The following is a 27,488-nucleotide window of genomic DNA, read 5'->3' on the forward strand; positions in this document are numbered from 1 at the left end:
AGGGTTTGGAGGGAGGTGAGGGGGAGGGTTTGGAGGGAGGTGAGGGGGAGGGTTTGGAGGGAGGAGGTGAGGGGGAGGGTTTGGAAGGAGGTGGTGAGGGGGAGGGTTTGGAAGGAGGTGGTGAGGGGGAGGGTTTGGAGGGAGGTGGTGAGGGGGACGGTTTGGAAGGAGGTGGTGAGGGGGAGGGTTTGGAAGGAGGTGAGGGGGAGGGTTTGGAAGGAGGTGGTGAGGGGGAGGGTTTGGAGGGAGGTGAGGGGATGGGTTTGGAGGGAGGTGGTGAGGGGGAGGGTTTGGAGGGTGGTGAGGGGGAGGGTTTGGAAGGAGGTGGTGAGGGGATGGGTTTGGAGGGAGGTGGTGAGGGGGAGGGTTTGGAGGGAGGTGGTGAGGGGGAGGGTTTGGAGGGCGGTTAGGGGGAGGGTTTGGAGGGAGGTGGTGAGGGGATGGGTTTGGAGGGAGGTGAGGGGGAGGGTTTGGAGGGAGGTGGTGAGGGGGAGGGTTTGGAGGGAGGTGGTGAGGGGGAGGGTTTGGAGGGAGGTGGTGAGGGGGAGGGTTTGGAGGGAGGTGGTGAGGGGGAGGGTTTGGAGGGAGGTGGTGAGGGGGAGGGTTTGGAGGGAGGTGGTGAGGGGGAGGGTTTGGAAGGAGGTGGTGAGGGGGAGGGTTTGGAGGGAGGTGGTGAGGGGGACAGTTTGGAAGGAGGTGTTGAGGGGGAGGGTTTGGAAGGAGGTGAGGTGGAGGGTTTGGAAGGAGGTGGTGAGGGCGAGGGTTTGGAGGGAGGTGAGGGGATGGGTTTGGAGGGAGGTGGTGAGGGGGAGGGTTTGGAGGGTGGTGAGGGGGAGGGTTTGGAAGGAGGTGGTGAGGCGATGGGTTTGGAGGGAGGTGGTGAGGGGGAGGGTTTGGAGGGAGGTGGTGAGGGGGAGGGTTTGGAGGGCGGTTAGGGGGAGAGTTTGGAGGGAGGTGGTGAGGGGATGGGTTTGGAGGGAGGTGAGGGGGAGGGTTTGGAGGGAGGTGGTGAGGGGGAGGGTTTGGAGGGAGGTGGTGAGGGGGAGGGTTTGGAGGGAGGTGGTGAGGGGGAGGGTTTGGAGGGAGGTGGTGAGGGGGAGGGTTTGGAGGGAGGTGGTGAGGGGGAGGGTTTGGAGGGAGGTGGTGAGGGGATGGGTTTGGAGGGAGGTGGTGAGGGGGAGGGTTTGGAGGGAGTTGGTGAGGGGATGGGTCTGGAGTGAGGTGGTGAGGGGGAGGGTTTGGAGGGAGGTGGTGAGGGGGAGGGTTTGGAGGGAGGTGGTGAGGGGATGGGTTTGGAGGGAGGTGGTGAGGGGATGGGTTTGGAGGGAGGTGGTGAGGGGGAGGGTTTGGAGGGAGTTGGTGAGGGGAGGGTTTGGAGGGAGTTGGTGAGGGGATGGGTCTGGAGTGAGGTGGTGAGGGGGAGGGTTTGGAGGGAGGTGGTGAGGGGGAGGGTTTGGAGGGCGGTGGTGAGGGGGGTGGGTTTGGAGGGTGGTGAGGGGGAGGGTTTGGAGGGAGGTGGTGAGGGGGAGGGTTTGGAGGGACTTGGTGAGGGGATGGGTTTGGAGGGAGGTGGTGAGGGGAGCGTTTTGAGGGAGATGTTGAAGGGGAGGGTCGGGAGGGAGGTGAGGGGGAGTGTTTGGAGGGTCAGGGAGGGAAGCAGCGAGTGGGACATCAGGCGAGCAGGAGGTAAGTTTGCTATTTTTTAAAGTGTAAATTATTAAACAATTAGGAACAGTACAATTGCTGCACTAATATGTTAATCTTTTATAATCACACTGTGTTTTATGCACAAATATTTTTCGGAAATAATTAAATTGCAATGAATCGTGAAGTAATTTGTAAATTGCGGCCTGATTAAAATGTTCCCTCGCTATTTTTCGAATGAATACCACTGGTCTAATGACACGACGTTAATAAACTGCAGCACTGACCTTTGGGAGCAAGCACGATGTCCAGGGATAGGGGCTATGCTCCAATAATGGGACACATTCCCTCATTCACCTTCTGTAGATATGCTCGGATTTACTTCCCTTCTTCCCTGAGACTCCCGGACTACGGGGAGGGTTGCCAACCCTCGAGGATTGTCCTGGATTCCCCAGGAATTGAAGGTTATTATTCAGGACAATGCTGGGAATAAAATCCCAGGAGGAAAATCATCGGGATATTGAAATAAAATTGGAGGGTTTTTTTGTTCATTTTTCTTGAAGTCTTTCTCTTCATAGTTGTAAAAAGTATCAGAGAGGAGGCGGGGGGGAGGGAGAAATCTGACTAAGAATCATCTAATCCAGTCAAAAAATCTTTTAATTTGCCCATTGGGAGGTGAGACACCGCAAAGATGGACATGGTGGGCAACCAATGGGGGAGGGGCAACTGGAGGCAGGAGGTCATGTGATGAGACCTCCAGTACGGCGGCCAAGCCGAGTTGGCAACCCTACCCAAGATGAGGACAACGGGTCAGTGAAAGGTCACAGTTATGACAGTTTGAAATACATCCGTGGGTGGCACTGGCATTGGGCACCCATTGCTGGAAATTAAAAATGGGCAGAGTGGAAGATGGGCTGCTAAGTTGCCATGCCGTCCACAACAAATTCCACCCCTCTTCTTTTCAATGGACTGCCTTGCGTAAATCTAGCAACTTATACTGGTGCAACGTGTCAAACCATATCATGTACAATGAATTATTCTTGAAACGCTATGAGTTTTGTCAACAGCTATTCTGCACCCAGCGACAAAGAGCAACAAGGTTTTGGCGGCGTAGATTGGGGGGTAGAATGTTGGCCTGGACAACATTTGGGAATTCACCCATCTCTCCTTCCAATTATGCCATGAGGTCTAGCAACTCTGTCTCTTGGCACCTCTGATAAAACGTTGGAGTCACTGATCAGAAGCCACATCTGGATTGCCAATTGAGCACGTGTCTGCTGGCGAATGGACCAGGCAATGCTGACAGAAAAGATGCCACCTCAGTGGCGTGAGATGGAGATGAGCTCCCGACAGATAGGGTTCGGTGAAAACGGACACTCTCCGATGAGGGGGAAGGAAATGAAAAACAAAACGGAAAGGCAAGCCACCAGATCCCCAGCAACAAACTCTGAACTCTCCTGTGCCAAATATGGTCACATGACCGTTGTCAGGACAGAGACCTTATGAGAGGGGACCCCTCACCTGTTGCCTGATCTATTTCCTGATAAAGGTGGAATTATCAAGCAACCAGTACGTCAAACATTCCGTCCACGCCAGTAAGGTCACATGACTCCCAGGGATGAATTTCTTTCACAGAGGCAGAGAACAGGAGTTGGGCCTGTATTTGAGTCACACACCCACATTTGATGGGGAACTAATTCCGATCAAAGTTTGCCGAGGGCACCCCCTTAATTGGCATGGCGACAGGATCCTTGTCCAATTAAGAGTGGTGGGCAGGCTTTTGAGGTTAGAGGGTCAATCAGAGGGCTTTGAGCTTCAGAGAAGCTCCGTACAAGGTAAGAGAGGGTAAGTACAAGGTACTGAGAGGGTACTTCAACAAGAAGATCAATTTCTAAAAATTTAATTAAAAAAAACATGAGAAGCAGGCAGGTCACCACTTTTGGGTGATGGGAAAATGCCCCTCTACAGGGTGGCCTGTGGTTCTACCCGCACAGAGGCAGGCAAGGGAGGGCCTGTCACCCTGTCTCAACACAACCCAGCCTACTACTGGGTGCCCGCCTCCAATCACCTGCCCTGTCGTTGCATTAGGAAACTGGAGGCGAGCTGGGAAATCCCAATCTACCCTCATTACCTACTTGGAGCAAGGCTCTCGATGAGTCTTAATTGGCTGCCTGCCTCGTGGCAGCCAGCAGCTTTCCTGGACCCCCGAAGCCAGGAAAACAGTTGATTTCGGGAACGAGATTGGGAAGCCAGCACACTGGCTTGCCTTGAAATTCCCAGGCCGTGTCCGCCTCTATTCCCCATCTTGACAGGGTCCAAACGTTCAGGTCTGTATCTGTGCTCATTAATTCACCACAGGCTGCGTTTGGCAGTGCTCCATGTTATCCCAGCATCTCTGAACTGGGAGGAGCATAGCCTCAAGAACACGTGTTCGAAGGAGGCAACCAAATCAGCTGCTGTTGCTGTTGACTATCCAATGATTCCTGCTAAAAAGGCACATGTTTGGATGGCTGGCAAGAGCAAGATTGGTTGTCTATATTGGCAGTCCAGGCTGCTGACACATGTCTTGGCCCATGTGAAAAACAGATAATAGCCAGAAATCGGCTGAACTCTCAACAAACCGTCCCTGAACATGAGTCAGCACCTCAAGAGAGAAGCACGATCTGCTCTTAATATTTCATTTCCTGTTTTACATAAATATACTATGAACAAAGAACAATACAGCACAGGAACAGGCCCTTTGGCCCGCCAAGCCTGTGCCGATCACACGTCCTATCTAGACCAACCGCCTGTATCCTTCTATACCCCGTCTGTTCATGTGTCTATCCAGATAAATCTTCACGGTCGCAAACGTATCTGCCTCAACCACCTCACTTGGCAACGCATTCCAGGCCACCACCACCCTCTGTGTAAAAAACTTCCCCCGCACATCTCCACTGAACCTGTGCCCCCTCACCTTGAACTTGTGACCCCTTGTAATTGTCATTTCCACCCTGGGATAAAGCCTCCAACTGTTCACCCGGTCTATCCCCCTAATAATTTTATAAACTTCTATCAGGTCGCCCCTCAGCCTCCGTCTCTCTCGGGAGAACAATCCCAGTTTATTCAATCTCTCCTCATAGCTAATACCCTCCATACCAGGCAACATCCTGGTAAACATTTTCTGTACTCTCTCCAAAGCCTCCGCATCCTTCTGGTAGTGCGGTGACCAGAATTGGACACAGTATTCCAAATGTGGCCAAGCCAACGTTCTACATAATAGTAACATAATTTGAGCTTTTATACTCGATACCCTGGCCTATGAAGGCAAGCAGGCCATAGGCTTTCTTTCCCACCATTTCCACCTGTGCTGCCACTTTTAAGGATCTGTGGACCTGCACGCCCAGATCTCTCTGTGTCTCGATGCTCCTGATGGTTCTGCCATTTATTTTATCGCTCCCACCTGAATTGGATCTACCAAAATGCATCACCTCGCATTTGCCCGGGTTAAATTCCATCTGCCATTTCTCCACCTAATTTTGCAGCCTATCTATATCCTGCTGTATTCTCTGACAATCTTCATCACCATCCGCAACTCCTGCAATCTTAGTATCATCCGCAAACTTATTTATTCTGCGAGCATAAATTTTATCAAAGCACATTGAGGATCTGATCCTTGTCCAACTTGGCTGTTACATTTGTCCAACAGTGGGCTGGGTGGGCTGGGCCCAGCCATCGTGGGGAGCCTTCCCACCAGTTAATGTTTGTGTTGGGCCAGCTCAGCTGAGGCGATCGACAAGCTGCAAGATGCGCACGACCTTAAATGATATAAAGGATCTTTAACCTTTCAATCACCTGCATACAATATGGTGGACAGCGCACTTAGGAATGTAAGTGCAACTGGCACTTCATTGGGGGATGAGGAGGTACGTTAGCATCCAAAATACAGGCCGTTCTGAGGCTATCATCTCTGTCCCGGCCCTTATTTGCCTCAGGCACTATGTCAACTAATAGCTGCCAACAACATAAAATAGACCGAACTCAGGGGTCAAGTCTGAAGTCAGACATAGTAAACTGGAACTGTGATTAAGGATGATGTTCAAAGTGGGAGTGTGGTAGTATGACTAGGGGTATTACGGTACCTGGGAGTGTGAGCTGCTATTGGTGCAGAAAGCTCTCTGCCCATTGGCCCAAGTGTTGTCTTCTCATTGGTCGAGAGGAAGGTAGCTCCGCCTACGAGGCGGAGTATAAGAACCCGTGTTTCCCAGCAGCCACCGTTCTTTCTGTACTCCTGCTGCTGGGCACACGTGTAGATTAAAGTCTTCGATTCGGACTACTCCTTCGTTTCTGTGTCCATTGATCGTGCATCAAGGAGCTCAGAGTGTAGATGACAAGGCATGAGTACAATGAGGAATGAATCCTTACTTGGGAATTTGGTGGTGATTGGAGTGGAGTTGCCTCTTTTTATATCTTGTTTCAGCCTCCAGTAGCTGGTGAGTATTCAAAGGCATTAATTAGGTGAACATGTATACGATTGGTTGGTGAGATTTAAGACTTTTTATCTCTCTTAAACAGGAAGCTTAACCAGCACTGGACAAAATTAAGCACTGCATTAATTGTATTGCATAACTAGTTAAACTACTTAATATCATGACAGGAATCAGTTGAGTGATATTTCTAAACTTTAAGCCTAATTAGTGGGGAATTCTCGAATGAGAGGTCGTAATCTTAGAATAAGAGGTAGTAAATTTAAATTGGATATGAGGAAAAACTACTTCTCCCAAAGGGTTTGTGCATCTGTGGAATTCGCTACCCTAGAGTGTGGTGGATGCCAGGACAGTGAGGAAATTTAAGGAGGAGATAGACAGATTTTTAATTGGGAATGGGGTTGATGGGTTATGGAGAATGGGCAGGATGGTGGAGTTGAGGCCAGGATGGGATCGGCCACGATCACATTGAGGGTGTGAGGCTCGAGAGGCTAAATTGCCGACTCCCGCTCTGAGATCACGGGCAGGATTCTCTGTCGGCGGGATTCTCCACTTTGTCGGCAGCGCACTCACGCCCACGGGTTTCCCAATGGCGTGGTGCTTCCCACAATGGGAAACCCTATTGGTAGCATGGAAGCGGCACAGTGACTAGCACTGCGGCTTCACGGCGCCGGTGTGGTAGCGCCGCACCAAAAACAGGAGCGGCGGGACGGAGAATCCGGCCCCATGTGTTCTGGGGAGGAGTTGCTCTGGCAATTTCGCAATCCAGCTCTTGGTCTGTAGCATTGTAGGTAACCGATGAGGAACATATAGAGCATAGAACATACAGTGCAGAAGGAGGCCATTCGGCCCATCGAGTCTGCACCGACCCACTAAAGCCCTCACTTTCACCCTATCCCTGTAACCCAATAACCCCTTCTAACCTTTTTTTTTGGACACTATGGGACAATTTAGCATGGCCAATTCACCTAACCTGTACATCTTTGGACACTAAGGGGTAATTTATCATGGCCAATCCACCTAACCTGTACATCTTTGGACACTAAGGGGTAATTTAACATGGCCAATCCACCTAACCTGCACATCTTTGGACACTAAGGGGTAATTTATCATGGCCAATCCACCTAACCTGTACATCTTTGGACACTAAGGGGTAATTTAACATGGCCAATCCACCTAACCTGCACATCTTTGGACACTATGGGACAATTTAGCATGGCCAATCCACCTAACCTGCACATCTTTGGGCACTAAGGGACAATTTAACATGGCCAATCCACCTAACCTGCACATCTTTGGACACTAAGGGACAATTTAACATGGCCAATCCACCTAACCTGTACATCTTTGGACACTAAGGGACAATTTAGCATGGCCAATCCACCTAACCTGCACATCTTTGTACACTAAGGGACAATTTAACATGGCCAATCCACCTAACCTGTACATCTTTGGACACTAAGGGACAATTTAGCATGGCCAATCCACCTAACCTGCACATCTTTGTACACTAAGGGACAATTTAGCACGGCCAATCCACCCAACCTGCACATCTTTGGACACTAAGGGACAATTTAGCATGGCCAATCCATCTAACCTGCACATCTTTGGGCACTATGGGACAATTTAACATGGCCAATCCACCTAACCTGCACATCTTTGGACACTAAGGGACAATTTAACATGGCCAATCCACCTAACCTGTACATCTTTGGACACTAAGGGACAATTTAGCATGGCCAATCCACCTAACCTGCACATCTTTGTACACTAAGGGACAATTTAACATGGCCAATCCACCTAACCTGTACATCTTTGGACACTAAGGGACAATTTAGCATGGCCAATCCACCTAACCTGCACATCTTTGTACACTAAGGGCAATTTATCATGGCCAATCCACCTAACCTGCACATTTTTGGACTGTGGGAGGAAACCGGAGCACCCGGAGGAAACCCACGCACACACGGGGAGGACGTGCAGACTCCACACAGACAGTGACCCAGCCGGGAATCGAACCTGGGACCCTGGAGCTGTGAAGCATTTATGCTAACTACCGTGCTGCCCTAATTCACTTATCGCATGGCGATTAAGGGTAAGGGGAGATGGATTTGACATCCTCCCCGTGTGTGCGTGGGTTCCTCCGGGTGCTCTGGTTTCCTCCCACAGTCCAAAGATGTGCAGGTTAGGTGGATTGGCCATGATAAATTGCCCTTAGTGTTGGGTGGGGTTACTGGGTTATGGGGATAGGGGGAGGTGTTGACCTCGGGTAGGGTGCTCTTTCCAGGGGTTGGTGCAGACTCGATGGGCCGAATGTCCTCCCTCTGCACTGTAAATTCTATGAAACTTTCCACTCGTACAGAAGCCCCCTCCTGTCGAACGGTGGCCCCTCGAGGTACAAGTAGGTAAGCGTCTCCTCATGGACCTTCAATGTGCTGGACTTCAATCCAGCACAGGCCAAGTCATTCTTGGCCAACAGCATTGCCCCTGCCTCATTCGCAAGTATCTTTTAGTGGGTGATGGAATATGATACAACTACTCTTTCAGTCTTGGAGCCAATAAGGAGCATCACCTTGCGGGACATCCATCAGCTGGTCAACTTAACTCAACCATTGGAAGCCAATGTTTCCTCCAATGGATGTGACTGTGTGCACAATGAGAATAGCCGCAACAATATGTGGTATCTTTCGTTCAGATACAGATGAGCCATGATCACATCGCATGGCAGGATAAGGCTCCTCCTCCTATTCCTATGCAGCTTCTCCATCAAGTGGACTTGGTCTTGAAGTTAGCCTGTGCGTGTATTCGGGGGTGAATGCTTTATCCCCCTGTCTAAAATTCAATTTTGCACTGTTTTATTGGAACCCATTAAAGTAACCGGACACAGCTCTATAAATAGCCGTCAGAGGACAGGCATTAAGCATTGCATCTGGTGATCCCTAAGCCTTTGTCTTGCCGTAGATGATCTGTCTTCCAAGTGATATGTTGGTGGGTGCTGTGCTCGCACTGTTTAACGTCAGTGCCACATGAATGCTAGCTGGACTAAGGATAGTTATCCTCGCTGATTATCTTTCCTAGTCATCCATAACCTGTGATGAGCCATCAATTGCATGAGAGACGAGTTGCTATACAAAAGTTAGGCTTTAATAAGCTAGAACTTAGACCTGTGGTCGACTACAATAAAATGGACGACCGCCGGGCGTTCTGACTATTTATACCTCGGTATGGAGGCGTGGTTAACTCAGCCTCTCGACCAATCGGAGAGCCGTCACATGACTGGTCTCAAACAATCGGTCGAGAGGCACATGACCGACCAGGGCCAATGGTAAGCCGGTGTTCTGCACCAATGGCAGACAGCTATGCAAATCATACCACCACAACCTGCTGTTCCTTTTGCCTCCTTTCCTCAAGTCAAAATGCCCCTCGCACCCCTTTAGCCTGGCGCACATCTCATTCGGACTCCCAGTTGGAGAAATGCTCCATCAGCTCGTGATCAGCGTCCACCTACCCGGGTTGCTGCCTCTCTCGGTCCATTTTACTGCGGTCGAGGGGTTGCCATGGCGCCCACTCCCATATTATTCATGCGCCAACTGCCAAGGCGCCTTGACAAGGCTTTGCCAAGCGGCTCGGACAGCTTGTTACAGCGGTGTTGCAATCGGCTCCTTGGGCACGCGCACATTGTCGCGAATGCAAGCGTGATCAGTAGAGAAGGAGGATAATTGGGCCCCGTGCAGTACTGGGAGCGAATGTGTTTGGTGTGTGTGCTAAGAGGAGTGGGGTCTGTGTGTGTGTGTGTGTGCGTTCTTGTCTGTAGATAATATTTAAGTAGAATGAACATGTATTATTTTCCAGGAAAGACGGTTACACATGTACGTGGTTTATTGCCAGAATAAACCTAAATCAGAGCATATCGTCTCCGAGTACATCGATACCTACTTTGAAGTGAGTGCTCTTTCATTTTGGTTTGACATAACACTTGAACTAAGTTCTACAATAACATGTCTCAACCCCAGAGAATCCTTTCATAAATGGGTGAGTAAATTTGCAGATGACACTTGGGTGAGTAAATTTGCAGATGACACTAAAGTCAGTGGAGTTGTGGACAGTGCAGAAGGATGTTACAAGTTACAGAGGGACATAGATAAGCTGCAGAGCTGGGCTGACAGGTGGCAAATGGAGTTTAATGCAGAAAAGTGTGAGGTCATTCATTTTGGAAGGAATAACAGGAAGACCGAGTACTGGGCTAATGGTAAGATTCTTGGTAGTGTGGACGAGCAGAGAGATCTCGGTGTCCATGTCCATAGATCCCAGGTTGAGAGGGTTGTTAAGAAGGCGTACGGTGTGTTAGCTTTTATTGGTAGAGGGATTGAGTTTCGGAGCCATGAGGTCATGTTGCAGTTGTACAAAACTCTGGTGCGGCCGCATTTGGAGTATTGCGTGCAGTTCTGGTCGCCTCATTATAGGAAGGACGTGGAAGCTTTGGAACGGGTGCAGAGGAGATTTACAAGGATGTTGCCTGGTATGGAGGGAAGATCTTGTGAGGAAAGGCTGAGGGACTTGAGGCTGTTTTCGTTAGAGAGAAGAAGGTTAAGAGGTGACTTAATTGATGCATACAAGAGGATTAGATAGGGTGGACAGTGAGAGCCTTTTTCCTCGGATGGTGATGTCCAGCACGAGGGGACATAGCTTTAAATTGAGGGGAGATAGATATAGGACAGATGTCAGAGGTAGGTTCTTTACTCAGAGAGTAGTAAGGGCGTGGAATGCCCTGCCTGCAACAGTAGTGGACTCGCCAACACTAAACGCATTCAAATGGTCATTGGATAGGCATATGGACGATAAGGGAATAGTGTAGATGGGCTTTAGAGGGGTTTCACAGGTCGATGCAACATCGAGGGCCGAAGGGGCTGTACTGCGCTGTAATATTCTATAGCGAAACTAGATGGTAAAATGGTTTGCTTGTTCCTTTTTCATCTCTGAAGGGGTGGCTTAGAGCCCAGCTGAGCATCTCTCTCTATCACTCTCTCTCTCCGTAAGGATTTAACAGAAATGGGTTCCTCGTGGGTGTAAGTCTACAGCATCTAATATGGCAATAATTGGTTTAAAACTAATCATTTCACACAAGTTGCAAGGCAGACTGGTGAATCATAGAATTTACAGTGCAGAAGGAGGCCATTCGGCCCATCGAGTCTGCACTGGTCCTTGGAAGGAGCACACTACTTAAGCCCACGCCTCCACCCTATCCCCATAACTCAGTAACCCCACCTAACCTTTTTGGATACTAAGGGGCAATTTAGTATGGCCAATCCACCTAACCTGCACATCTTTGGACTGTGGGAGGAAACCGGAGCACCCGGAGGAAACGCACGCACACACTGGGAGGATGTGCAGACTCCACACAGACAGTCACCCGAGCCAAGTGTGGGAAATGGAGAAAAAAAACATAGATTGTTCTGAGTGTAAAGTTAAGGCGGACTGGAGGGAGTGTTACCCTGGAACTCGCCTTAATGCTGGGGGACCAAATGTTGCTGGTACTGACAGGCTTCACCTATCTGAGTGCAAACTTCACTTGAAAAACAGGGTAAACAATTTCACAAGATGCAGTGAATGTGGTGCCCATATGTGAGTAATTTGGGGGAAAGCAATATTTTGGGAGACCCAAGGCTGATTGGCCTGCCGTAGTAACGTGTTGTCCTTGTTTTTCAGGAGCTGAAGCAACAACTAGGCCACAGGCTTCAGCTGAATGACTTACTTATCAAACCCGTTCAGAGAATCATGAAGTACCAGCTTCTTCTGAAGGTGGGGACCAGTCTGTTAGTGCCTGGGCCTACTGACCAATAAAATACGCTTTATGAGGGGATGTTTATTGTGGTTTGCATTAAAGTCAATTTGCCATTCCTCAACTGATCTGTTTTGTCCAAATTCTTTTGAATGCTATTAAGCTGCTCAAATCAGTCAACCAGTGACTCCGTCAAGCCCAACAGCAAAGATGAGGTGTTAAAAATAAATCACTGGTAGGAATGCAATTGGTTTGTAGCAGTTTGTATTTATGCCTTATATCTTCCGCTCTGCTCCCAAATCTCTTGTCAATGCCCCGTTTGCCAGCGACGAGAAACTGCAAAAAAAAACCATCATAATTTTCCTCATCTCCTCGAGCAGGGAGACTTTACTTGCTCTACCCAGATCGCTAAATCTGGATAAACTGCGGGCTGCTTCTGATTTCTCGTGAGTTTGAACTCGCACTCTGCAATGCGCAATTTTACTCTTTCGAACTCCGGGGCAGTTTGAATTCGCTAAAATGGGCGCATAACTGACCTGGCAATGGTTACTCTGCCGGCAGTACCGCTGCTGTGCCGTGTGTGGAACTGTTAAACGAGACGCCTTACCGAGCAGGAAACACTTTCCCAATGCTGCCGTATAGCAGTTTTATGCTGGGTGGATTGCCAGACGGCCCTGCAACGCCTTCGGCCACTCAAAGATAAACCCTGTTGCTTTTTTTGCGCGCATAACTCTGCGGCATTTCTTAAAAGCATCCCCGCAAAGCTCTTTGCTCTGGCTGTGAATTTGATTCATTTTATTTCTCAGGTACATATTCCCCCCCCCCCCCCCCCCCCGATTGTCCTCTGGAGTCTCCAGGGATCTCTGATTAATCTCCTGCACATGGCTGTGAACATCCAGGATTATCAATCGCAGGGGGTGTTCCAAATGTGAATTGATTTTCCTTCAACAGTTGTTTATTAATGAGAACAATATTGCGGGGGTGGGGTGGACGGCTGTTTGACTGGGTGGGGCAGTTGGAGGCCACAGGTCATGTGACAAAGCCTCCAACAACAAGTTCAACCAGAGTTGGCATTCCCTCGCCAGCAAGTTAACTGTTGGGAGCAGCACTCCCATCGTGTGCCTTGAGGGACTTTGTACATCAATTGTGGAAGTTGCTGTACTTGTAACGTGGAGGGAAATGTCATTCGTTTTTGTCTTTGTGATTGGGGGCGTCATCTAACATCGTGAGTCCATGTTCGAAACAATCCTTCTCCCCCCCCCCCCCCAACTGTCATCAAAGGACAAAGTCTTTGAATGGAACATGTGGTGTAAAATGTCATTTTGTTGGATCTTAAAATCTCATGGAATCATTTTAGAATTTAGAGCACAGAAACAGGCCATTTGGCCCAACTGGTCTGCACTAGTGTGTATGCTCCATACCTAAGCCCCCTCCCACGTCACCACCTCACCCTATCAGTGTTATCCTTTTATCCTCTCCCTCCAACGCAGAAACACTCAGTCCCTCGAGCCTGTTCCACTACTCAAGCATGGCTGGCCTGTAACCTAACTCCATACACCCACCTCCCCCCCCCCCCCTATCCCTTGATACCTGTTTACCAAATCGAACAATCTAAGTTGTAAAATTTACAATTGGTATAATATTAATTTCCATTTGTGAAAGAGAATTCTTCTGGTACCCTCTGTACAAAAGAATGTAAAAATAGGAGTGAGAGTGGGCCTTTTGACCTCCTCGAGCCTGCCCCGCCATTCGATACGATCATGGTTGCTCTTAACTTGACCTCAGCTCCACGTCCTGCCTGTTCCCCATGATCCTTGTCTCTCCTTCAGCTCAAGAATGGATCTATCAGCCTTCATTCAGGGGGGAGAATCCCAAAGATTCACGACCCTCTAAGAGAAGAAATGACTCCTAAGTTCTGTCTTAAACGGGAGACCCCTAATTTTGAAACTGTGCCCCCCCCCCCCCCCCCCCCCAAGTTCTGGGTTGGCCCGTGACAGAAAGCACCTTCTCAGCATTCATCCTGACAGGCCCGTTCACAATCTTCCATGTTTCAATAAGATCACCTCTCATTCTTCGAAACTCCAACCTATTCAATCTTCAACCTTCTCGTCATTGCAGAGCAAGTCGATCCCTCCTCAAATACAGCTACAATACACTCTGTCCTTCAACCGAAGAACAAAGAATAATACAGCGCAGGAACAGGCCCTTCGGCCCTCTAAACCTGCGCCGACCATGGTACTTGCCTAAACTAAAACCGTCTGCACTTGCGAAGTCCGTATCCTTCCATTCCCACCCTATTCATATATCTGTCCAGATGTCCCTTAAATGCCGCTATAGTACCTGCTCCCACCACCTCCCCAGGCAGTGCGTTCCATATATTTACCACTCTCTGTGTAAAAAAACTTGCCTTGCTCATCTGTTCTAAACTTTTCCCCACTCAATTTAAACCTATGTCCCCCAGTACTTGACTCTCCTACCCTAGGAAAAAGCATCTGACTATCCACTCTGTCTATGCCCCTCATAATTTTGTAGACCTCTATCATGTCGCCTCTCAACCTCCGTTGTTCCAGTGAGAACAAACCGAGTTTATTCAACCTCTCCTCATAGCTAATGCCCTCCATACCAGGCAACATCCTGGTAAATCTCTTCTGCACCCTCTCTAAATCCTTCACATCCTTCTGGTAGTGTGGAATTGCACACAATGTTCCAAACGAGGCCTAACCAAGGTCCTGTACAGCTGCAACATGAATTGCCAATTTTTATATTCAATTCCCTGAGCAATGAAGGCCAGCATGCCGTCTGCCTTCTTGACCACCTTACCCACATGCTTTGCCACTTTCAATGATTGGTGGACATGCACACCCAGATCTCTCTGCCTGTCAGTACTCACAAGAGTTCTACCATTTATTGTGTCATTCCTACATGCATTGGACCTTCCACAGGGCATTACCTCACACGCAGCACGGTAGCATTGTGGATAGCACAATGGCTTCACAGCTCCAGGGTCCCAGGTTCGATTCTGGCTTGTGTCACTGTCTGTGTGGAGTCTGCACATCCTCCCCGTGTGTGCGTGCGTTTCCTCCGGGTGCTCCTGTTTCCTCCCACAGTCCAAAGATGTGCAGGTTAGGTGGATTGGCCATGATAAATTGCCCTTAGTGTTGGGTGGGGTTACTGGGTTATTGGGATAGGGGGAGGTGTTGACCTTGGGTAGGGTGCTCTTTCCAAGAGCTGGTGCAGACTCGATGGGCCGAATGGCCCCCTTCTGCACTGTAAATTCTATGAAATTCTACTTATCTGGATTAAACTCCATCTGCCATTTCTCGGCCCAAGACTCCAACCAATTTATATAAGACCATAAGACATAGGAGCAGAATTGGGCCACTCGGCCCATCGAGTCTGCTCCGCCATTCAATTTCTCATCCCCATTCTCCTGCCTTCTCCCCATAACCCCTGATCCCCTTATTAATCAATAACCTATCGTTCTCTGTCTTAAAGACACTCAGTGATTTGGCCTCCACAGCCTTCTGCGGCAAAGAGTTCCACAGATTCACCACCCTCTGGCTGAAGAAATTCCTCCTCTGACCATCCTCTTTACTATCCGCAACTCCGCCAATTTTCGTGTCGTCTGCGAACTTACTAATCAATTGATATGGATTGTAAATAGTTTGGGCCCCCAACACTGATCCCTGTGGCTAGTTACAGCTGAAAATAACCCATTTATCCTGACTCTGTTTCCTGTTAATTAGCCAAAGCTCTATCGCATGCCAGCATAACACTCCCAACACCATGAACTCTTTACCTTGTGCAGTAACCGCTCATGTAGCACCTTATTGAATGCCTTTTGGAAATTCAAATGTACTACAGCCGGGATTTTCTGGCCCCCAGACTGGCGGGCATTGATGGGGGTGGGATTGATGTTTAATGTCTCCTTACGTTTTCCTATCCCACCAGCGACGAAGCCCACCAGTGTCAAGGCCGAGAAATTCCATCCTGCAATTACAGGGTTGCCTTTATCCGCCCTGCTTGCTACACCCTCAAAGACCTCTAATAAATTTATCAAACACGATTTCTCTTTCACAAAAGCATGTTGACTCTTTCTGATTGCGATATGATTTTCTAACGGTCCTGCTACTACTTCCTCAATAATGGACTTAGCATTTTCCCAATGACAGATGTAAGGTGAACGAGTGTATAATTTCCCCTTCTGTCTCTCTCCTTCCTTGAATAGGTGCATAACGTGCAGTTTTCCAATCCATTGGGATCTTCCCACAATCTGTGCAACTATTTTTTTTTAAAGACCATCTGGCCATCAGATCCAGGGGACTTGTCAACCATTAAGTATGCTCAGTCCTTCTTCTCTATTTTAAGTTCCTCCCTCACTTTTGCATCCTGATTTTCCACACGTATTGGGATTTTATTCACTTCAGCTGTGAAGATAGATGCAAAAAGTTTGTTCAAAGTCTCTGTCATTTCTAGTTTCCCATTAATCTCCAGTTTCATCCTCTAAGGAACAAATATTTGCTTTAGCTACTCTTTTACTTTTTATATACTTGAGCTAAAATTCTGTTTCAATTTCCTGTTCGTTTGAGCTCACAATCTATTTTTGCCCTAATTTTCTTTTGTCATTTGCTGGTTTCAAAAAATGTTCCTAATCTTCGAGCCTACACAACATTGTTTGCCTTTTCTTTAAATTGCATATTATCCTTAACTTCCTTAGTTAGCCACACATGGTTCATTCTTTTCTATCCCCAATGGAATGTATCTTTGTTGAGTGTTGTGAAATATCCCATGAAACATTTGTCCCTTCTTCTCTTTAACCTATTTCCCCATTCTCTTCAGCCAATGCTGTCAACATACTGTTGTAATTTAAGTTTGAGACGCTAATTTCAGACCCAAGTTTTTCACCTCAAAACTGAATGTGAAATTCTACCATATTATGATCACTCTTCCCTCGAGGATCTTTTACGATGAGATCATTACTTAGTCCTTTCTCATTACACATTACCAGATCTAAAATAGCCTGTTTCCTGGTTTGCCCAACAACATTTTGTTTTAAGAAACTATCCCGAATACACTCTTTAAAGTTGTCCTTAAGGCTAACCTTTGCCAATGTGATTTGTGCAATCTTTATGAAGATTAAAGTTGTCCACAATTATTGAAGTACCTTTCCGACAAGCCCCCAATAGTGTGTGAAGAAATGATTCCTAATTTCAACCCTGAAAGGCCTTTAGGCTCTGTCTATAAGACCATAAGATACAGGAGCAGAATTAGGCCACTCGGCCCATCGAGTCTGCTCCGCCATTCAATCATGGCAGATATGTTCCGCATCCCCATTCTCCTGCCTTCCCCCCATAATCCCTTATCTCCATATTAATTAAGAAATCCCCTTATTAATCAAGAACACCAGATTTGTGCTTGAGGTGCTGTTACCTACAGGACTACAGACCAAAAGCTGGAAAGTGGAAATAGACCGAATAGTTATTTCTTAGAACATCAGAACTAGGAGCAGGAGAAGACAATTTAACTCTCAAGTCTGCTCCACTGTTCAATACGATCATCACTGATGTCAGTTGCTCGTCCGTGACTTCCCAACCAGCGGAAGATGTTTCTCTCTACCTATCTTATGTGTTCCCCTTAATATCTTGAAAAATTTGATCAAATCACCAGTTAACCTCCTCAATTCCCGAGAATACAACTCTTTTTTCTGTGATCTCGTCCCTGTAATTTAACCCTCAGCAGGCACAACCTGGCACCATTTTGGATGAGCTTGTGGGAGAATAAAATTGCATCTTGCCGCCGAAACTCAACCCCAATATCGCCAGCTGCCCATGCTTAATGCTGTGAGAGGGTTCCAGGCGCAGTGAGCAATTCTGCTGTTCGCTGCCCAACGGGTCATTCGATTCGATGCCTCACAACTTGTAAAGCCGCCCCATAGTCCATAACGTGGAATGAGGAACTTTTATTCTGTGGAAACTTGAACTGCAACCACATTGTAAGTGGTGTGAGCAGGTCTTGTGCTTTTCAGCGACCCTCTTAGTAAATCTGTTGAGATATTCATCAGACGACAATCCTAGGCTTAGAGAACAATGTAGTGCCCCGAGAGTCAGAGGGTGAGATTTGTACTCCTTCAGAACCCATCGACTTACCCAGAGTTGAAATTAGCCTGATAGAATATTGTGTTTATGCTGACTCTTTTTCCAACTAACTCCACTCCCCTGCTCTTCCCCACAGAGATTTTGCCATTCAATTATTATTTTTTTTATTCATTCATGGGATGTGGCCGTCGCTGGCGAAGTCAGCATTTATTGCCCTTCCCTAATTGCCCCCTGAGAAGGTGGTGGTGAGCAGCCTTCTTGAGCCGCTGCAGTGTAGGTACACACACTGTGCTGTTAGGGAGGGAGTTCCAGGATTTTGCCCCCAGCGACAGTGAAGGAACGGCCGATATATTTCCCAGTCAGGGTGGTGAGTGACTTGGAGGGGACAACTTCCCTCTTGTCGTGTCTTGGCTTCCCAACGTCCCAAGCACGTTTTGTATGATTCTGCTTGCACCCTATACCTCAAAGAACAAACAAAGAACAAAGAAAAGTACAGCACAGGAACAGGCCCTTCGGCCCTCCAAGCCCTTGCCAACCATCTGCCCGTCTAAACTAAAATCTTCTACACTTCCGGGGTCCGTATCCCTCTATTCCCATCCTATTCATATACTTGTCAAGATGCCCCTTAAACGTCACTATCGTCCCTGCTTCCACCACCTCCTCCGGCAGTGAGTTCCAGGCACCCACTACCCTCTGTGTAAAAAAACTTATCTCGTACATCTCCTCTAAACCTTGCCCGTCGCACCTTAAACCTATGCCCCCTAGTAATTGACCCCTCTACCCTGGGAAAAAGTCTCTGACTATCCACTCTGTCAATGCCCCTCATAATTTTGTAGACCTCTATCAGGTCACCCCTCAACCTCCTTCGTTCCAGTGAGAACAAACCGAGTTTATTCAACCTCTCCTCACAGCTAAGGCCCTCCATACCAGGCAACATCCTGGCCTCCCACATCTTGGCCATTGTTCAAACTGCAGATTTCAGTCAATGTTATCTCTATTTGTAGGTTAAGAAAGTTGGGCAATTTTGGAACCTCTGTTATTACTCCAGGCACTGGGGAGCAATGTTGGGTGATGCACTAAATCCTCACACTAGAATCTCCTCTGTCTAAAACTGTGGGTTAAAATGTGGGATTTCATGCTGTGCTGTCTCGCTGGCTTTGAAAGCAGACCAAGGCAGGCCAGCAGCATGGTTCAATTCCCGTACCAGCCTCCCCGAACAGGCGCCGGAATGTGGCGACTAGGGGCTTTTCACAGTAACTTCATTGAAGCCTACTTGTGACAATAAGTGATTTTCATTTCATTTGATTTCACATTGTAGAACTGCTCTGTGTGTTTGATAGAAGTTACGGTGTCTGAAAGCAATCATTCTCTTGTTTGGTCATATTTATATTGTTGGCGCAAATCTTGCAACCCTTAAGTTATCTGTTTTGTTTTTTTTCTCCCCAGGATTTCCTGAAGTATTCCAAGAAGGCAGATCTGGACACCACTCAGTTAGAGGTACAGCAATTACTAGGCCGTAAGGGATACTTTCTGACTGGAGGTTGGACCATTATTCGGCCTTCCATGCGAAACCTCAGTTCATCCAAAACCCCGCTGATTCTGTCATAAGCCACACCGAGTTCTGCTCTCACATCGCTCCTCTGCTCACTGAGCTACATTGGCACCATCTTGATTTCAAAATTCCCACCCTAGCTTTCAAATCGTGGGCCTCGCGCCCCGCCCTATCTCTGTCATCTCCTCCGCTCCCAGAATCCTCCAAGATCTCTGCATTCCTCTATTTCCAGCCGCTTAACCATCCGTGATTTCCATCGCTCCACCATTGTCGGCCATGTCTTCAGTTACCAGGACCCTCCCTAAACCTCTCCGCCTCTCTTGCGCCCTTTATGACGCCCTTTAAAATCAACCTCTTCGGTCGACCTGCCCTAATATCTCCTGAGGTGTGTTACTTTATTAAAGACACTATTTATTTATATAGATATATGCAAGTTGTTGCTGTTGTGACTCTGACAAATTGCCTCAGGGCTGTTTTCACTGGTTGTCTGAAAGCTTCCGCAAGTTCAGCGGGTAATAGGGGAGGCAAATGGAATGCTGGTCTTTATTTCAACAGGAATGGAGTTGAGGGTGGCTCGGTGGCAGAGTAGTTAGCACTGCTGCCTCACTGCACCAGGGACCCAGGTTCAATCCCAACCTTGGGTGTCTGTGTGGAGTTTGCACGTTCTCCCCATGTCTGCGTGGGTTTCCTCCGGGCGCTCCGGTTTGCTCCCACAGTCCAAAGATGCGCAGGTTAGGTGGATTGGCCATGATAAATTGCCCTTGTGTCCAAAAAGGTTAGGAGGGGTTATTGGGTTACGGGGACTGTACTGTACTGTATGGCATAGGTGGTCTTTCAGTGAGTCAGTGCAGACACAATGGGCTGAACAGCCTCCTTCTGCACTGTAGGTATTCTATAATTACATGTATTGTATGATTCCATAAAAATAGGGATGTCTCGCTAAAACTATACACTGCACTTGTTAGACCACACCTGCAATACTGTGAACAGTTTTGTTCCCCTTATCCAAGGACAGATATCCTGGCATTGGAGGCAGTCCAGAGAAGGTTCGGCTAATCCCGGGTATGGAGGGATTTTCATATGAGGAGAGGTTGAGTAGATTGGGCCTGTACTCATTGGAGTTTAGAAGAATGAGAGGCGACATTATTGAGACATATCAGATTCTCAGGGGGTTTGACAGGGTCGATGCTGAGAGGCTGGGACCACAGGGCAGAATCTCAGAGTGAGGGGTCGCCCATTTCAGACAGAGAGGAGGAGAAATTTCTCCTCTCTGAGGGCAGTGAATCTGTGGAATTCTTTACCGCAGAGAGCTGTAGATGCTGGGCCGTTAATATGTTCACAGCTGAGATTTTTAATCAGTGAGGGAATCGAGGGTTCTGGGGATAAGAGTGAGGGAATCGAGGGTTATGGGGATAAGAGTGAGGGAATCGAGGGTTATGGGGATAAGAGTGAGGGAATCGAGGGTTCTGGGGATAAGAGTGAGGGGATCGAGGGTTATGGGGATAAGAGTGAGGGAATCGAGGGTTATGGGGATAAGAGTGAGGGAATCGAGGGTTATGGGGATAAGAGTGAGGGGATCGAGGGTTATGGGGATAAGAGTGAGGGGATCGAGGGTTATGGGGATAAGAGTGAGGGAATCGAGGGTTATGGGGATAAGAGTGAGGGGATCGAGGGTTATGGGGATAAGAGTGAGGGAATCGAGGGTTATGGGGATAAGAGTGAGGGAATCAAGGGTTATGGGGATAAGAGTGAGGGAATCGAGGGTTATGGGGATAAGAGTGAGGGGATCGAGGGTTATGGGGATAAGAGTGAGTGAATCGAGGGTTATGGGGATAAGAGTGAGGGAATCGAGGGTTCTGGGGATAGGAGTGAGGGAATCGAGGGTTATGGGGATAAGAGTGAGGGAATCGAGGGTTCTGGGGATAGGAGTGAGGGAATCGAGGGTTATGGGGATAAGAGCGAGGGAATCGAGGGTTATGGGGATAAGAGTGAGGGAATCGAGGGTTCTGGGGATAGGAGTGAGGGAATCGAGGGTTATGGGGATAAGAGTGAGGGAATCGAGGGTTATGGGGATAAGAGCGAGGGAATCGAGGGTTATGGGGATAAGAGTGAGGGAATCGAGGGTTCTGGGGATAGGAGTGAGGGAATCGAGGGTTATGGGGATAAGAGTGAGGGAATCGAGGGTTATGGGGATAAGAGTGAGGGAATCAAAGGTTCTGGGGGTAAGAGTGAGGGAATCGAGGGTTATGGGGATAAGAGTGAGGGAATCGAGGGTTATGGGGATAAGAGTGAGGGAATCGAGGGTTATTAGAACATAGAACGATACAGCGCAGTACAGGCCCTTCGGCCCTCGATGTTGCACCGACATGGAAAAAATCTAAAGGCCATCTAACCTACACTATGCCCTTATCATCCATATGCTTATCCAATAAATTTTTAAATGCCCTCAATGTTGGCGTGTTCACTACTGTTGCAGGTAGGGCATTCCACGGCCTCACCACTCTTTGCGTAAAAAACCCACCTCTGACCTCTGTCCTATATCTATTACCCCTCAATTTAAGGCTATGTCCCCTCGTGCTAGCCACCTCCATCCGCAGGAGAAGGCTCTCACTGTCCACCCTATCTAACCCTCTGATCATTTTGTATGCCTCTATTAAGTCACCTCTTAACCTTCTTCTCTCTAACGAAAACAACCTCAAGTCCATCAGCCTTTCCTCATAAGATTCTCCCTCCATACCAGGCAACATCCTGGTAAATCTCCTCTGCACCCGTTCCAAAGCTTCCACGTCCTTCCTATAATGAGGCGACCAGAACTGTACGCAATACTCCAAATGCGGCCGTACTAGAGTTTTGTACAACTGCAACATGACCTCATGGCTCCGGAACTCAATCCCTCTACCAATAAAGGCCAACACACCATAGGCCTTCTTCACAACCCTATCAACCTGGGTGGCAACTTTCAGGGATCTATGTACATGGACACCGAGATCCCTCTGCTCATCCACACTACCAAGAATTTTACCATTAGCCAAATATTCCGCATTTCTGTTATTCTTTCCAAAGTGAATCACCTCACACTTCTCCACATTAAACTCCATTTGCCACCTCTCAGCCCAGCTCTGCAGCTTATCTATGTCCCTCTGTAACCTGCAACATCCTTCCGCACTGTCTACAACTCCACCGACTTTAGTGTCGTCTGCAAATTTACTCACCCATCCTTCTGCGCCCTCCTCTAGGTCATTTATAAAAATGACAAACAGCAACGGCCCCAGAACAGATCCTTGTGGTACGCCACTCGTAACTGAACTCCATTCTGAACATTTCCCATCAACTACCACTCTCTGTCTTCTTTCAACTAGCCAATTTCTGATCCACATCTCTAAATCACCCTCAATCCCCAGCCTCCGTATTTTCTGCAATAGCCGACCGGGGGGAACCTTATCAAACGCTTTACTGAAATCCATATACACCACATCAACTGCTCTACCCTCGTCTACCTGTTCAGTCACCTTCTCAAAGAACTCGATAAGGTTTGTGAGGCATGACCTACCCTTCACAAAACCATGCTGACTGTCCCGAATCATATTATTCCTATCTAGATGATTATAAATCGTATCTTTTATAATCCTCTCCAAGACTTTACCCACCACAGACGTTAGGCTCACCGGCCTATAGTTACCGGGGTTATCTCTACTCCCCTTCTTGAACAAAGGGACCACATTTGCTATCCTCCAGTCCTCTGGCACTATTCCTGTAGCCAATGATGACCTAAAAATCAAAGCCAAAGGCTCAGCAATCTCTTCCCTGGCTTCCCAGAGAATCCTAGGATAAATCCCATCTGGCCCCGGGGACTTATCTATTTTCACCTTGTCCAGAATTGCCAACACTTCTTCCCTACGCACCTCAATGCCATCTATTCTAATAGCCTGGGTCTCAGCATTCTCCTCCACAATATTATCTTTTTCTTGAGTGAATACTGACGAAAAGTATTCATTTAGTATCTCGCTTATCTCCTCAGCCTCCACACACAACTTCCCACCACTATCCTTGACTGGCCCTACTCTTACCCTAGTCATTCTTTTATTCCTGACATACCTATAGAAAGCTTTTGGGTTTTCCTTGATCCTACCTGCCAAAGACTTCTCATGTCCCCTCCTTGTTCGTCTCAGCTCTCTCTTTAGATCCTTCCTCGCTTCCTTGTAACTATCAAGCGCCCCAACTGAAACTTCACGCCTCATCTTCACATAGGCCTCCTTCTTCCTCTTAACAAGAGATTCCACTTCTTTGGTAAACCACGGTTCCCTCGCTCGACCCCTTCCTCCCTGCCTGACTGGTACGTACTTATCAAGAACATGCAATAGCTGTTCCTTGAACAAGCTCCACATATCCAGTGTGCCCAACCCTTGCAGCCTACTTCTCCAACCAACACATCCTAAGTCATGTCTAATGGCATCATAATTGCCCTTCCCCCAGCTATAACTCTTGCCCTGCGGGGTATACTTATCCCTTTCCATCACTAACGTAAAGGTCACCGAATTGTGGTCACTGTTTCCAAAGTGCTCACCTACCTCCAGATCTAACACCTGGCCTGGTTCATTACCCAAAACCAAATCCAATGTGGCCTCGCCTCTTGTTGGCCTGTCAACATATTGTGTCAGGAAACCCTCCTGCACACATTGTACAAAGAACGACCCATCTAATGTACTCGAACTATATCTTTTCCAGTCAATATTTGGAAAGTTAAAGTCTCCCATAACAACTACCCTGTTACTTTCGCTCTTTTCCAGAATCATCTTCGCCATCCTTTCCTCTACATCCCTAGAACTATTAGGTGGCCTATAGAAAACTCCCAACAGGGTGACCTCTCCTTTCCTGTTTCTAACCTCAGCCCATACTACCTCAGAAGAAGAGTCCCCATCTAGCATCCTTTCCGCCACTGTAATACTGTCCTTGACTAGCAGCGCCACACCTCCCCCTCTTTTGCCCCCTTCTCTGAGCTTACTAAAACACCTAAACCCCGGAACCTGCAACAACCATTCCTGTCCCTGCTCTATCCATGTCTCTGAAATGGCCACAACATCGAAGTCCCAGGTACCAACCCATGCTGCCAGTTCCCCTACCTTATTTCGTATACTCCTGGCATTGAAGTAGACACACTTCAAACCACCTACCTGAACACTGGCACCCTCCTGCGAAGTCAAATCTGTGCTCCTGTCCTCTATACTCTCAATCTCCCGTACCCCAAAACTACAATCCAGGTTCCCATGCCCCTGCTGAATTAGTTTAAACCCCCCCAAAGAGCACTAACAAATCTCCCCCCCAGGATATTGGTGCCCCTCAGGTTCAGATTTAGACCATCCTGTCTATAGGGGTACCACCTTCCCCAGAAAGAGCCCCAGTTATCCAGAAATCTGAATCCCTCCCGCCTGCACCATCCCTGTAGCCACGTGTTTAATTGCTCTCTCTCCCTATTCCTCGTCTCACTATCACTTCCAGCAAGCACTTTCCAGGAGACTCATCCGGAGTGAGACTCGTACAGAGTGGAGGATTGAAATTTGGTAATTTGGTGCAGTGAGTAAATCAGCAAAGGTAAGTGGAAAATCTAATTCTGCTGTTTTTCAGTTAAAAGTGCAGTGTGGAGCTTAGTGTCTGATTGGTTGAAGCTGCCCCCACCCTAATTGCTGAGAGGCAGTTATCTGGCAATCACTTGAGGCCTGTTGAGGCCTGTTTAGGGGCACATTGTATTCTTCTCTTTGAAGTTAAGGTATTTTTTTGAGTCATCGGTTAGCTGAGGTCTGTATAAAAGACAGAGAGACTGCGCACGAAGTAAGCAAGCACTTTCCAGGAGACTCATCCGGAGTGAGACTCGTACAGAGTGGAGGATTGAAATTTGGTAATTTGGTGCAGTGAGTAAATCAGCAAAGGTAAGTGGAAAATCTAATTCTGCTGTTTTTCCGTTAAAAGTGCAGTGTGGAGCTTAGTGTCTGATTGGTTGAAGCTGCCCCCACCCTAATTGCTGAGAGGCAGTTATCTGGCAATCACTTGAGGCCTGTTGAGGCCTGTTTAGGGGCACATTGTATTCTTCTCTTTGAAGTTAAGGTATTTTTTTGAGTCATCGGTTAGCTGAGGTCTGTATAAAAGACAGAGAGACTGCGCATGAAGTAAGCAAGCACTTTCCAGGAGACTCATCCGGAGTGAGACTCGTACAGAGTGGAGGATTGAAATTTGGTAATTTGGTGCAGTGAGGTAATTCGGTGCAGAGTGTGAGGAGGTGCTCTTTCACCCTGGTAAGTGACTGGTAAGTAGTCTCTCTTTTTCTTTTCATTGCCTAATTTATTTATTTTTATTTTGAAATTGTAGTTGTTTAAGTTTACCAAGGGTTTAAGACATGGCAGGAGATCCCAGACCCGTGTCATGCTCCTCGTGTGCGATGTGGGAGCTCAGGGACACGTCCACTGTCCCTGGCTCCTTCACGTGCAAGAAGTGTGTTCAGTTGCAGCTCTTGTTAGACCGCTTGACGGCTCTGGAGCTGCGGATGGACTCACTTTGGAGCATCCGCGATGCTGAGGAGGTCGTGGATAGCACGTTTAGCGAGTTGGTCACACCGCAGGTGAAGGTTACTGAGGGAGATAGAAAATGGGTGACCAAAAGAAAGAGCAAGAGTAGGAAGGCAGTGCAGGTGTCCCCTGCGGTCATCTCCCTGCAAAACAGATATACCGCTTTGGATACTGTTGAGGGAGATGGCTCACCAGGGGAAGGTAGCAGCAGCCAGGTTCATGGCACCGTGGCTGGCTCTGCTGCACAGCAGGGCAGGAAGAAAAATGGCAGGGCTATAGTGATAGGGGACTCGATCGTAAGGGGAATAGACAGGCGGTTCTGTGGACGTAATCGAGACTCCAGGATGGTATGTTGCCTCCCTGGTGCAAGGGTCAAGGATGTCTCGGAGCGGCTGCAGGACATTCTAGGGGGGGAGGGTGAACAGCCAGCTGTCGTGGTGCACATAGGCACCAACGATATAGGTAAAAAACGGGATGAGGTCCTACAAGCGGAATTCAGGGAGTTAGGAGTTAAACTAAAAAGTAGGACTTCAAAGGTAATAATCTCAGGATTGCTACCAGTGCCACGAGCTAGTCAGAGTAGGAATGTCAGGATAGATAGGATGAATGCGTGGCTCGAGAGATGGTGCAAGAGGGAGGGATTCAAATTCCTGGGGCATTGGGACCGGTTCTGGGGGAGGTGGGACCAGTACAAACCGGACGGTCTGCACTTGGGCAGGACTGGAACCGATGTCCTAGTAGTGTTTTCTAGAGCTGTTGGGGAGGGTTTAAACTAATGTGGCAGGGGGATGGGAACCAATGCTGGAAGTTGGAAGGTAGTAAAACAGGGACAGAAACAAAAGGAAGTAAGGGAAAAGGGCAAGGCAGAGAAGACATAGTCAGAAATCCATAAGGGCGACAGTACAAGGTACAGTGACTGAGGGGAGCACAGTGAATAGGCCCAGTAATAACAAAAGGAATAAAACTGGAGATGTTAAGATTCAAAACAGAGGTAAAAAAACCAACATAAGTGTACTTTACCTGAATGCTTGTAGTATTCGGAGTAAAGTAAATGAGTTGGTGGCACAAATCATCGTGAAGGACTATGATTTAGTGGCCATTACTGAAACATGGTTAAAGGATGGTCACGACTGGGAGTTAAATATCCGAGGGTATCAAACTATTTGGAAGGACAGAGTGGATGGTAAGGGAGGTGGTGTTGCTCTGTTATTTAAGGATGACATCCGGGCAATAGTAAGGGATGACATCGGTGCTATGGAGGATAAGGTTGAATCCATTTGGGTGGAAATCAGGAATAGTAAGGCGAAAAAGTCACTGATAGGAGTAGTCTATCGGCCACCAAATAGTAACGAGATGGTGGGGCAGGCAATAAACAAAGAAATAACTGATGCATGT

General features: G+C 48.0%; 1 protein-coding gene across 1 annotated transcript in view; it reads left to right on the forward strand.

Annotated features, from left to right (window-relative positions):
- Positions 1 to 27,488, forward strand: part of LOC119958195 (rho guanine nucleotide exchange factor 25-like) — a 126,492-nt gene that overhangs the window by 45,999 nt on the left and 53,005 nt on the right. Inside the window, exons 6-8 of the mRNA XM_038786567.1 lie at positions 9,963 to 10,052; positions 11,817 to 11,909; positions 19,431 to 19,481. Coding sequence (XP_038642495.1) covers positions 9,963 to 10,052; positions 11,817 to 11,909; positions 19,431 to 19,481 — 234 coding nt within the window. The remainder of the gene's footprint in view (positions 1 to 9,962; positions 10,053 to 11,816; positions 11,910 to 19,430; positions 19,482 to 27,488) is intronic.

Source organism: Scyliorhinus canicula, chromosome 28, assembly GCF_902713615.1.
Source record: "Scyliorhinus canicula chromosome 28, sScyCan1.1, whole genome shotgun sequence".
NCBI lineage: Eukaryota > Metazoa > Chordata > Chondrichthyes > Carcharhiniformes > Scyliorhinidae > Scyliorhinus > Scyliorhinus canicula.